The sequence below is a fragment of the Paroedura picta genome, chromosome 13 (genome assembly GCF_049243985.1).
Source record: "Paroedura picta isolate Pp20150507F chromosome 13, Ppicta_v3.0, whole genome shotgun sequence".
Classification (NCBI taxonomy): Eukaryota; Metazoa; Chordata; class Lepidosauria; order Squamata; family Gekkonidae; genus Paroedura; species Paroedura picta.
This window is the reverse complement of record NC_135381.1, coordinates 12,842,437-12,854,605: the sequence shown is the minus strand read 5'-3', so window position 1 is coordinate 12,854,605 and position 12,169 is coordinate 12,842,437. Positions and strand designations below refer to the sequence as shown.

At 48.9% G+C, this 12,169-nt stretch overlaps 1 protein-coding gene across 2 annotated transcripts in view; it reads right to left on the bottom strand.

Moving 5' to 3' along the window:
* SRRM4 (serine/arginine repetitive matrix 4) overlaps positions 1–11,909 on the bottom strand; it is a 126,707-nt gene extending 114,798 nt beyond the window's left edge. For both annotated transcript variants that reach the window (XM_077307771.1, XM_077307772.1), the window contains exon 1: positions 11,408–11,909. In XM_077307771.1, the coding sequence (XP_077163886.1) occupies positions 11,408–11,532 (125 nt within the window). In that variant the 5' untranslated portion in view covers positions 11,533–11,909. The remainder of the gene's footprint in view (positions 1–11,407) is intronic.
* Between the last annotated feature and the right edge of the window lie 260 nt (positions 11,910–12,169).

Genomic DNA, 12,169 nt, shown 5'->3' with positions numbered 1-12,169 from the left:
AATAAAGCTCTACGACTTCGCATCTGAATAAAACAGGAGCTCCGTGGAACTTTTAAGACTAGCAAAATTTATTCCAGCATCAGCTTTTATGAATCAGAGTGCCCTTCATCAGATGCTCAGGGGTGTAAATCCATCACACCAGAAAGAAGGAGAAGCTGATTCATAACAAAATCCAGTCTGAAGAGTAATAAGTGTGAAACAGGCACAACTATTGCCAGATTGCCCACATGTAACATCTGGAGCAGGGTGTAATGAGATCAGCTGATGCAACAGCAAGTTAGATATATAGCTGGTAGAGGAGATACATAAGATATGGGTACCTGTAGTGGGTTAAAAAATGACATCCACCTGTTAAGACGAGGGATGGGCATGAACCAGCTCATGAACTGAAGTTTGTGAAGAAGATTGGATGGTTCATGGTTAGGGACAGGTCAACCAGCACAAACTTTCCATGAACTTTCAAGCAGTTCATGGAGGTTCATGTGGGTTTGTGAATGGATATTCCAGAAAGACTTTAGGGTCTAACAAGACTTTTACCAACCTTCAAAGCAACAGGAGGGGCAGAGTTCTCCAGTTTCAAATGAGTCATGTCAATTTCAAGACTCCCCCCCCCCCCTCTTTACTAGCCTTTCTTTGTGTTCACTTCCCATTTCCTTGCACAGAGCTTGCAAAATCCCAGCCCCTTTGCTTGGATTTGTGACTGTGCTTTGCGATCAGTCCTTTGAAGATTGCAATGCCAGTGGCCCCCGGGTTCTGCTGGGCACTCTTTGATTGCACTGGTACTGTTGTCATTCTGTACATGGTACTGGTTCTGCTGGGCTTGCAAAAATGCCCCCCTGCTTAGATTGTGATTGATCTGGCGTTGCCACAGTGGCACTCCTTCTGCTGGGCTTCCAACCCACCCCCTTGCTTGATGTGTGATTCTGGGCTTGCCAAAATGCCCCGGCCCCTGTTTCTCTCGTTTGACCTAAGTTTAGTTGGGCTTGCACTGCTACAGTGGCGCTAGTTCTACTGGGCTTGCAAAAATTCTCCCCACCTTCAGTTTCTACTGCAGAGTTTATCTGGGGCTTTGATTCCGTCCTTGACTTGATTCAGTTCTACTGGACTTCGATTGCCCTTCCTTTATTTTTGTTTTTCCCCTACATTGGAAACCATGGAGGGTGGGCACCTTCTTTGAGGGCCCATAACTTGGACCCCATAAACCCAATCATCACCAAACGTGGAGGGCAGGTAGAGGAGCATCAACTGGAGATCTCTTGCATTTGGTGCCTCGAGCACACAGGGGAGGGCATTCTGCTCGTCACCAACTGAATCAGTTTGCTTCGCTCTTAAAAGTTCATGACGTTTGTGGTTCACAAACCGGGCATGCCACGAACCGTGAACTGAAATGAACTGCATTTTCTCAGTTGGTGCCCAAACCCATGAGTGATTGGTGCAAGATCACTCAGTAAGCTTCATAGCTGTACCGGACCCCCCCAATCCCAGTCCAAAGCTCTAATGACTGTGCAATGCAGATGCTATAACTGTGCACAAGCAACATGTGCGGAAGAGGGATTTAGGATTAAGCCTGCTAGCTCTTCTCCCTCTTATGCCTCCTGACATCAGCACAGAGGCTGCATGTGTTCGAGCTGGCAATACATCTGCGCTCCATCTGCCCAAGTGGGAACCCTGCTTTTCGGGGCTTCCTGATGGTGGGGTGATGACCACATGGCCCCTGGAGAGTGTTAGGCCAAATCTGCCTAAGCAAAGATAGTGTGATGGACACATTCCTGCTCTCCCTCCTTCACACAAGTTGCTTGCCCGGGGTTATACTGTGTGTGCCAGTCTTCTGTTCGCTGTGTTCTTCACAGTTCACGTTGCTAGCAAGGGGCCTGGCTGCAGGGCAGGGATCCAAACAGAAGCCCAAATTTCAAAAGCTGTCAGATTTGATAGATCTATATGCATTTCGATTGCATTTTTTTCCCTTCCTTGTGAGAAATGAACTCGCAAGCTTTGTTTTTGAACCGTTTCCTCTTCCATCATGCTGAGGGTTTTTGTGCATCGGAGAAGAGAGGCTCTGGTCTGTGGAAGCTTAAACTGGAACAGGATTTTGTTGGTCTGTCGCAGCACAAGAAATGAGCTCAGTGGCACCTTGGCCGATTTGAGAAGGCCAAGAGGGTGATGATATGGAAGCGGGGCAAATTGCCGCTTTCACATGAGGCAGCCGCTGGGCAGGCCCCCTCCTGAGCCTGCCACGGATCAGGTCCTCACTTGGCCCTGCAGCAGGCCCATGTGGACATGGAAGAACCTCCCTGCCGTACGGTGGCCCAGAGGGGGCAAAGAATGCCCCAGTCGGCTTTGCAGCACTTAATTTTCATTTTGCAGGAAGCTGGGATTGCGTGGTTCCAATCTGGTGAGCCGGGTTTGATTCCCCACTCCTCCACATGCAGCCAGCTTGATGCCCTTGGGCCAGTCACAGCCCTGCTACAGCTTCTCTCACAGAGCAGTTCTCTCATAGCTCTCTAAGCCTCACAGTGTGTCTGTTCTGAGGAGAGGAAAGAAAAGTGATTGTTAGCTGCTCTGAGACCCCCTTCAGGTAGTGAAATGTGAGATATAAATATCAACTCTTCTTCTTCTGGGTGACCTTGGGATCCCCACAGCACTGATAGAGCTTTTCTGAGCAGTGATATCAGGGCTCTCTCAGCCTCACCCACCTCACAGGGTGTCTGTTGTGGGGAGAGGAAAGGGAAGGCGACTGTAAGCCGCTTTGAGCCTCCTTCGGGTAGGGAAAAGCGGCACATAAGAACCAACTCTTCTTCTTCTTCTTCTTCTTCTTCTTCTTCTTCTTCTTCTTCTTCTTCTTCTCTTCTAAAGCAGGGTGGCCAAACTGGGACTCTGTCTACTAATTACAATTCCCACGAGCAAGGACTCATGGGAATTGTAGTCCATGGGCATCTGGAGAGTCACAGTTTGGCCACCCCTGTAAAGCCTGACACAGCTGCCCCTCTGCATTTCCCCCTGTTAAAGTAAACACCTTGCTGACCATGATTTTACATCAGTGGCCAAACCAATGGTCTAAAATGGCCTAAAACAGAGGATGGGGGGAAATGGTCAATGAAAATTGGTCAGAACAAGCCAGTGACGCCAACTGCAAATGGAACAAAAACAGCTACTCTCGGTACATGCCTAAATTTGCCCTGCCCTTGGCTGCAAATTGCACCGTGCCCTTGCAAGGGATACAGCCCGCCCTGTGAGAAATATGGAAATAGCAGCCGACTCTTCTTCTTCTTACGCTAGAAATCTATCTTGAAACAGGGGCGGAGAGAGACAACCGGAATGATGCCATCAGATACTCCTTTAAGCGCAACGCTGATCGTTTCCAAGAGCCAGGCCATCCATTAACAAGCTCCAGAGAGAGCCAAATAGTCCTAACCACAGGCTGTCAAAAAAAAAGAGAAAGCGCAGGCCAATTGACGGAGAAGCACACCCCCCCCTCCCCAACACCCCCCCCCACACACACACATACCTTCTGAATATGGCCCCTGCAAGCGGAGCTTTGAATTGTGAGCAGGTCTTTGGGCATTAAGTCACAAAAGTTGATTGCACCCAAATGGGGGGGGAGACCCATTCTCACACTCCACCGAAATGACAGCCACTTGCTTCTGTTGAGACGCCAATGACGGCAGCAGCTTCTAAATGACTTTCTTCCTGGGATATTTTGTCTTACGAGCCAGAGAGAGAGAGAGCAGAGGGTTGCCGGGCTGACAACCCAAGAGAGACCATGGAGGGGCGGAGGAGAGACACGGCTGCCGGACTCATTTTACCTAAATGGGTGTAATTTGTTTGCAAGTTGCCCGTTTGGAGAAGGAAAAAAAATATATATCTTTGTTCGTGTTTCCTAAAGTAAGGCAGGGAAGTGATGAGTGGAAAACAGGTTCGGAAATTGCCTGACAAAATAACACAGACGTGGGGCTCTCAGTCCATTTCAGGGCTGCCCCCCTCCCACCCACCAAGAAAACAAGATGGAGGCAGAAATGGAGCCTTGGAAGGGGGACGGATACCCACTTGGAGAAAGACCAGCGACGGCCCATCCTGGCTGCATCTCGGCTGCATCATTTGATTGTGTTTTCCTGTTCCATTGGACCGTTCCTTTTGAAATGCGGTGTTGGCAGAGAGTTTAATCGATACTGCGAATCGCCATAAAGACAAAGCCGTAGGGGCATGTTAGGAAACAAAACCACATAACATTGGAGCAGATGCCTATGTGGTACCTTGTAATTTGATTTGTATTAAGCCTTCTTCAAACTGAGAATGTAGAGAGGGGAGTGAGCACTGAAGAAATAGCGGGAAAACGGGTTTGAATACCCAGGACCCTGTTCTGGTTACTCTGCACATTGGAACAAACCAGGGGGTGGCACAATGTGGCCCTCCAGATGACCATGGACTACAATTCCCATGAGCCCCTGCCAGCAAATGCTGGCAGGGGCTCATGGGAATTGTAGTCCATGGACATCTGGAGGGCCACAGTTTGCCTACCCCTGGAATAAACGTTTGAGAGACTTATTGAGCACTTCAGAATTGATTTGTCAGCCTCCTGCTTTCCCTTGCCTTTTCATGGACTTCTTCATGAGGCATCATCGGTTTCACCAATGCCCAGCAGTTGGGTGGGAGGCCACCAAGGAAAGCACGGTTCTTGCGCAGGTGAAGGCAATGGCCAAAACGCTTCCGCTCATCTCTTGTCATGAAGACTCCAGGACTTGTCTTAAATTGGGGTCCAACTTGATGGCCCTTTATTATTTTATCAAGCAACAGCCCTGAGAAGCAAAAGCATGCTTGAAGGAAGAATGGCTTACCCAAAACTCCCTCCTCTCCCTAGGCTACAAGCAATGGGGCAGTTTTTGATAGGGAAAATTACCTTCTTTACCTCCAGGGCTCCATTCCAGATCAAGATCCCCAGGGGGGGTGAATTACATGTTGGGGCTATCATATATCCCATGTATTGGGTCCCAGGTACAAGGAGACCCGAAGAGTTAGGATCAGCGATTAAGCAAACAGCCTGGGCTTTCCGCCCCATAATGTGCAGAACAACCACGGTTGCTTTAATAGCTGCACAGGTGAAAAACATAAATCAACATTATTTACCAGATTTCCCCCTTTCACTTTGAGCCACAGAAGGAACCAGCTTGCAGTGCAAAAGGAGTTAAAGGGTAGACAGAGCTCAGGCTGATGGCTTTGTGGGGGGGCAGGGGGGGCAGAGGGGGAAAACCCATCAGTGGCAGGCTGTGTCATAAAGAGAAAAAGGTCCGGGAATTAGCTGAGTGGCAGTAAATTTCCTGGATAATACAAAAGCTCTTTCCTCCGGATGGAAACGGCGGTCGACTTGCAGGATTCCTCGGGCATCAGAGGATGAAATTAGTGGCTCCCACCCAAGGCAAGGACAAGGCAAGGATCTTAAGTGTGCCCCCCCCCAACACACACACTGAATCTCCTCTAAGAGCTGAGAAACATTTATTTATTTACCCAGGTTTCATTCATTCCCTTTCCCCATCTCTATCATCTTCCTAATTTACCTTTAGAGTCTGGGGTGGGGGAGAATCACGAGGAATGGACCGTTTCTAAGGCAGGAGGCAGAACTGAAAAATGAGACGGCATCTCTGTGAGCAGCTAATGGCACAGACCCAAGGAGCTCTGCTTGGCAGGCAACTGTATGCAACAGGGCTTAATCCCAAGAGAGTGTAATTCAGGGAGCATTAGTATGGTGCAACCCTAAATGGAGTTACATCACTCTAGTCCTGGCTTTCTCAACCAGGGTTTCATGAAACCCTGGGGTTTCTTGACAGCCCTGGGGTTTCTTGACAGCCCTGGGGTTTCTTGACAGCCCGGGAAGGGTTTCCCAAATAGGTGGGAGTTAATTAAATTTTATACATATACTAGGGGCAAAGCCCGTTGTACCCAGGAATACAACGGGCGCTGGCACACATGCCTGCTCTGTGGCTTTCCAGGGTGCTGACCCCCTCCCCGCTCCATTCCCGTTCTTTCTGTGCCTCCCCCCCCTCCAGTCTCCACTGATCCTGCTGGGTAGGGACCAGACCCTAGAGGGCTGATGGTCTAGGCCAGGGGTGGGCAAACTGTGGCCTTCCAAGATGTCCATGACCTACAATTCCCATGAGCCCCTGCCAGCGAATGCTCATGGGGATTGTAGTCCATGGACATCTGGAGGGCCACGATTTGCCCACCCCTGGTCTAGGCCCTGGCTTGACACCCCTGAGGGATAGTTCTCAACGTGTCTGTCAGCTCAAAGACAGGACCCCAACCATAAGGTTTTGGGTCATGGCCTTGAGATCTGGGGGTTCTAGATCTGAGAAGATTCTCACAGTGCTGGGTTATCCCCGACCTTCTACTGACAAAGTTTCTGGTCCCTCCCCCTCTCCAGCTCATCTGGTTGCTCCCCAGGAGAGTCTGGGTCTCGGACTGTGGCTAGCTCAGCAGGGGTCATGGCGTTCATTATGCAACGCCAAAAGACTCCTGCACTCGTAGCATTAAATAAATTGCTATAATTATTATATTGAGAAGCAAGTCCAGCCAGTGTTGTTTAAACACAGGGCTGAGGGATTGATTGCAAAGAATGGGTCTTATTGAAAAACTGCCTCCTCTCCTGAAATCTCCTGCTTCTATTCCAAGGATAAACAGTTTCTCACTTCCATTCATCCATTGGTGTGCATCTTCAAGGTCAAGAATGCATATTCAAGGTCAGGAAAAGGCCTGGTGGTGGACATTAGCATCTACTTTTTCTCCCTTCTTCTACTGCTCCTCTGGCCCATAAATGAGTGATTACACTGTCATAGCCTTTGTGCTCCATATGGTCCAGCCTCAAGACCACGGATGAGTTAGTCCCACATTGTCCTCTCTCTGATTTTTCATCTTCCAGCTATAGCCATCTTTGATGGCACCAAAATCTCTCAATGCCTAAATGACTCACCTCTTATCCCTCACTGCCCCACAATGCCTGGAACGCTGAGACAGAGCATAATGCCACCTCTTCCTATCACATCCCTGTTTGAAACAGAAACATTCTTAAAAGCTTTTGGCTGAATACTTCATTATTTTGTTCTTATTTACTTCATTTATACCTTATTGATCTCCCCAAAATGGGAACTCAAAGCAACACGTGTCATTCTCCTCTCCTCTGTCCTTACTACAGTCCTGCCAGCTAACTTAGGCTGGCCCAAGATCACCCAGCAAGTTTCCCTGGCAGAGTAGGGATTTGAACCTGGGTCTCAGTCTCATGGTGCCTTGGTCTGCTGCCCTAACCACGAGACCACACTGGCTCTTATCCTGAATGGAAACAACATTTCACATTAGGTTTGCTCTCATTCTCCAGCTTGGTGTAGTGGTTAAGATCAGCGGGTTCTAATCTGGTGATCTGGGGTTGATTCCCTACTCCTCCTTCACATGCAGCCAGCTGAGTGACCTTGGGCTAGTCACAGCCCTGATAGGGCTGTTCTCATAGAGCAGTCCTGTCAGTGCTCTCTCAGCCCCACCTCCCTCACAGGGTGCCTGTTGTGTGGAGAGGAAGGGAAAGCGACTGTGAGCCACCTTGAGACTCCTTCAGGTAGAGAAAAGAGGCATATAAGAACCAACTTCTTCTTCTTCTACCCCTTGCCCCTGTCGCTTCTTCTCTCCCCACCTTTTCCTTCCCTTTTCCTCACTCTGCCAGTGTTAAAATTAAGTCTACAAGCTCCCTGCAGGCAGAGACCTATCTTTTTATTTTATTGTGCTGTTGGTTTAAAAGTACCATGTTCATTGCTGGTCCATAAAATAATTGTGGTTAAATAATAAAAACGTCACTCTTTACATGTAAAGGAGGCGGGTTCCCCTTCAGCACATGCTTTAGCGTCAGCTGTGATTCACATTACGAATTACGAAGACAGAAGCTAGGCGTTAAGGTGGGCCCTGGTCTCCTACGATTCAAGATCTGATCTAACTTCAACGTGATGAGAATTCTTTTTTTAAAAAATAGGATATTGTGAACAAACTCAGCCTTCCAGCCTTTATTCTGACCTGACAGTTAAGAGTTAGGATGAAAATGCAGTAGCACAATCAAGCACAATCCTTTGCAGTCTCTGGAGTCTTCAGCCAACTTCAAAAGCAGATCTGGTTACCTAGAGCTGGACTTGCTGACCTGATCTTTTCCCAAAGAGCCATGGGTTCATTGTGCTGTCAAAACAGCCTACAGCCTGGTTTAGCTTCCACTTCCTGACCCAACAATAATTGAGTCCAATAACACCTTTAAGACCAACACAGATTTATTAAAGGCATGAACTTTCAAGTGCAGGCACTCTTCCTCAGACTAAATGGAACAAGGATCATAAGCATGCAGATATAAGGAAAACGTAGACTGTTGCAAACTGTGTCATAATACAGATTAAGCCATATGATGCCACATGATAATTCTTTGCTAAAACAGCTAATCAGTCTTTTTGAGTTCAGTTGGTTCACAAAAACAATCGAGAAATAAAACTGACCTTGTTAGTAACTAATAGCAGACACTTTCCCAGTTGTGAAAAGAAATAATTAAAAGAAATTAGTTGCTTGACCCAGTCAGCGGTGCTCAGCAAAGCCGGTCTTCATCAAGCTCCCTGCCTCTCCCATCTGTCAATATTCTGTTATCCACGAGCAGATCTCAGAAGCTAAGCAGGGACGACCCAGACAAGTATTTGGATGGGAGACCTCCAAGGAGCATGAGGGTCATGATGCAGAGGCAAGGGACGAGAAACCATCTCCAAACATCCCTTGCGTGGCTGACAGACAATCCTCGGATTTCCTGGCTACGTTACACACACCATGCAAAAAATTAAAAAATACCAGCAGCATTTAGACGATCAGAAAATTTTGCAAATCATCTCGGAGGAAGGGTTGGCAGAAAGATAGACAGACAACAGCCCGAGTTTAAGCCTTTCCACTCTACAGGGGGGATCAAACCGAATTATTCCCAACAGGCTGAAAATACCACAAGGGAATTGGCATGGAATCCCATATCTGCCTTCTTGAATGCAGAATCATAGAATCGTAGAGTTGGAAGGTGTCTCCAGGGCAGGAACTCACAACTACCTGCCCACCTACAGTGACCTTAATTTCATGCCTCAGTGACCCCACACACACACCAAAAATCTCCAGGATCCAGCCTGGCCTGGAGGAAATTCACTTGCCATGTTAGGTGCATGGGTAAGTGACTAAAATCACATTTCAATTTGCAACAGTTTCAAACTAACCCAGTGGCTGTCATTGGAGGGAGGGGGAGGTAAATCAACAGCAGAAAGAAAAACAGGAAGTCAAGAAAGAAGATCAGACACCCTTCTGCACAATCGGAAGTTGATGGCTAAAAATGCCCCCTGGACATTTAGTGGCACAACCTGAGCATCGTTATCTTCTGTATATGCAATGAGAAAAGTGAGAGGGAAGTCACACAAAGGAACCTCAACTCCTAGGATGTGTTATTTTGCCTAGCAACTGGTAAAGCCAGAAGACAGTTTGATACGAGAACTTTTGCTGGGTACAAGTCAGAATGCTGGTTCTTTCCCAGAAAACCTTCAACACATGGCTAGGTTAGTGGGATGGGATGCTGGCTAAAATATCCACCTGCGCACATGATCATGGAGATCCTCGCAGTCACTACCCGTCATGTCACTGCCCCTGGACATAAGTTAGTGGGCTACCAGAGATGGCATATTCTTTACTGTGGTTTCTTCTCTATGCCATTCTCCCCCCACATGCGTTTGTCAGATGCCTACACTTCGGAGCTTCTGGCATGCCGTGAAACCATCACTATTGATTCAGGTGAGAACCCAGATTGTCTTGGCTGATGCTTGTTGATTTGGCTTAAACTGGGTATTGTTTGCATCCTGTTTTAAAGCTGCTTGTTCCTGTCTCCTTGGTGTAGTCGGTCTTCTTGCTCATGAAGCTGCCTGGTACCAATTCATGTCTCATGCAGCACTGGCTAATCTGCCTGGCAGCAGTTCTCCAAGCAGAGAAGGGTATTGCCTCACCCTTGTTACCTGAGATCCTTTAAACTGGAAAGACGGCAGGTTCAACCTGGGACTGGCCGCAAGCAAAGTCAGTGTAGCACCACTAAGCCACACTCTTCATGGAGTGACGTGGGGTTATAAACCATTTCAACAAGTTTTATCTGTTGATAAAGTGCCTTGAGAAGCCCATGGGCTTGGTAGGCAGGTTTAGGAATATTTTAAATATATATAAGAGAGCCCCAGTGTTTTCTCAAAGCATGTTTTCAAGAGTTGTTAGGCCGTTTTGCCCTCTTCTAGTGACCTCCCAACTTTAGTTACAACGTAATGAGGGAAAAGAGTCAGAGCTTCTGTTTTGATGCTGCTGAGGTGTCCATGAATGCACGGAGGAAGCGCTCTGTTTGTGCCTCTTCCAATAACAAGAGTTCTAGAATCCAGAGCTTCAGAGCCTTTTGGAATGATGGCTAATTGTAACACAATATAAGCAGCATGGATGGCTTGATAGTAGATATAATATGTATTGATGAGATGTAAATACGTAGGCATATTGATGTAAATACTTATGGATGGATGGATGGATGCAGAGATGCAGGGATGCAGGGATGCAGGGATGCATGGGTGCATGGATGGATGCATGGATGCATGGGTGGATGCATGGATAGATGGATAGATGGATGGTTGGACGGACAGACAAATAGATGCACAGGTTCAGATTCAGATTCAAAGTACCTTTATTGGCATAAAACACAGGTAGTTGGGTAGGCAGACAGACTCGGGCAGAATTTCTTGTCAGTCTGTCTCCGGCAGACTCCCTTTGAGAAACAAAATGATGGAGGGTCTCTTTCTCAAGCTTCAAAGTCCTCCTTGGTTGACTTTGTGAGGATTAAGCCCCCTCCCTTTACAAATCTGACTTGGGTTAACCAAGAATCTTTCGGTATAGATCAGAAAACGGCAAACCATTGTATCCCTTGGGGGCCAGAAGACCCCCAGACGAAAAAACAGAATGCTCCGTCACATGCAGTGATGGCTAAATTTTCCTATAAAGCTGTCATTAGTGAGTCACATGAGCTTCAAAGGGAAGGACTCTGCACTCAGAGGTTATGGTGGAGGTAAATGATGGACTCTCCTGCTTCCCCTCGTACAGAACCCATGGGCTGTGGTTCTTTGACTTTTCCGAATGTGCATGAGATAGCAGCACCACAACATTGATATGAAATCCCCATCAAGTCTCACTTTTTTTTTTAACCTACAAGTGAATGCTCTCCTGCAGGGCTAGGAAAAGTTTCTATTCCTTCCCACCCCTCCATTCCAAACCCCTCATCGCCACCCCAAGCTCTAGCCCAGGGGACACGACCAAAGGCAGCTCCATCCCCTGACGGCAGACCGGCGGCGGGACGGTCCCTTACCTGGGCTTGCGGGCAGTGATGCTGGCCACGATGGCGCTGCCGGGCCTCGGCGTGGCCACGGCTTTGAAGGTCCCCCGCCAGAACTTCTCGAAGAGCTGCTTCTCGCCTTGCTGCACGCTGGCCATGGCCCCGGCACAACGCCTCGCCGCGCTCGGAGCTCTCCGTGGTGCTGAATGTTACATCCCAGCCGACCGCGCTGCTCCAGACCGGCGCCTCGGGGGAAGCGCCGGGCGGACGCCGCCAGTCCCCGTCCCAGCCCTGCTAGCGTGGGCAAGTGATGCGGGGCGCGGGAGGCTGCCTGCCTGCCTGCCTCCCGATCCGGCTGTGCGTGCGCGCCGGCCAGGGCGTTTTGTCCTCCCTTGCAATGTGACGTGCGATTGGGGGCCGGTCAATGCCAGGCGCTCTTGCGCGCCTCGCCTCTGTCTGCTTCGGAGGGCGCGCACAAAAGAAGGCAACGTCTCCTGCCAGAATCAGCATCACAAAGGCTTGCCGGTCCCTGGGGCGGCCGGGCGTGTGCCTGGCAGTTGGGAGGGAGGGAGGGCGGGCGGGGGTAGGGGGTGGGGGTCGGGCAGGGCCGTGAGTCAGAAGAGATTAATGTGATGAGGGGCGGAAACGAGCGCTCCAGCGACTCTCCCGGCTGTGCACCCCCCTCCCCTCCCCCTAAATGGAGACCGAGGGCGGCTGGGAAGGCAGACTCCTAATTAAATAAATCACCTCCATTGCTTAGGTTAGGGGAGGGGAAGGATACAAAGACCCTGCAGA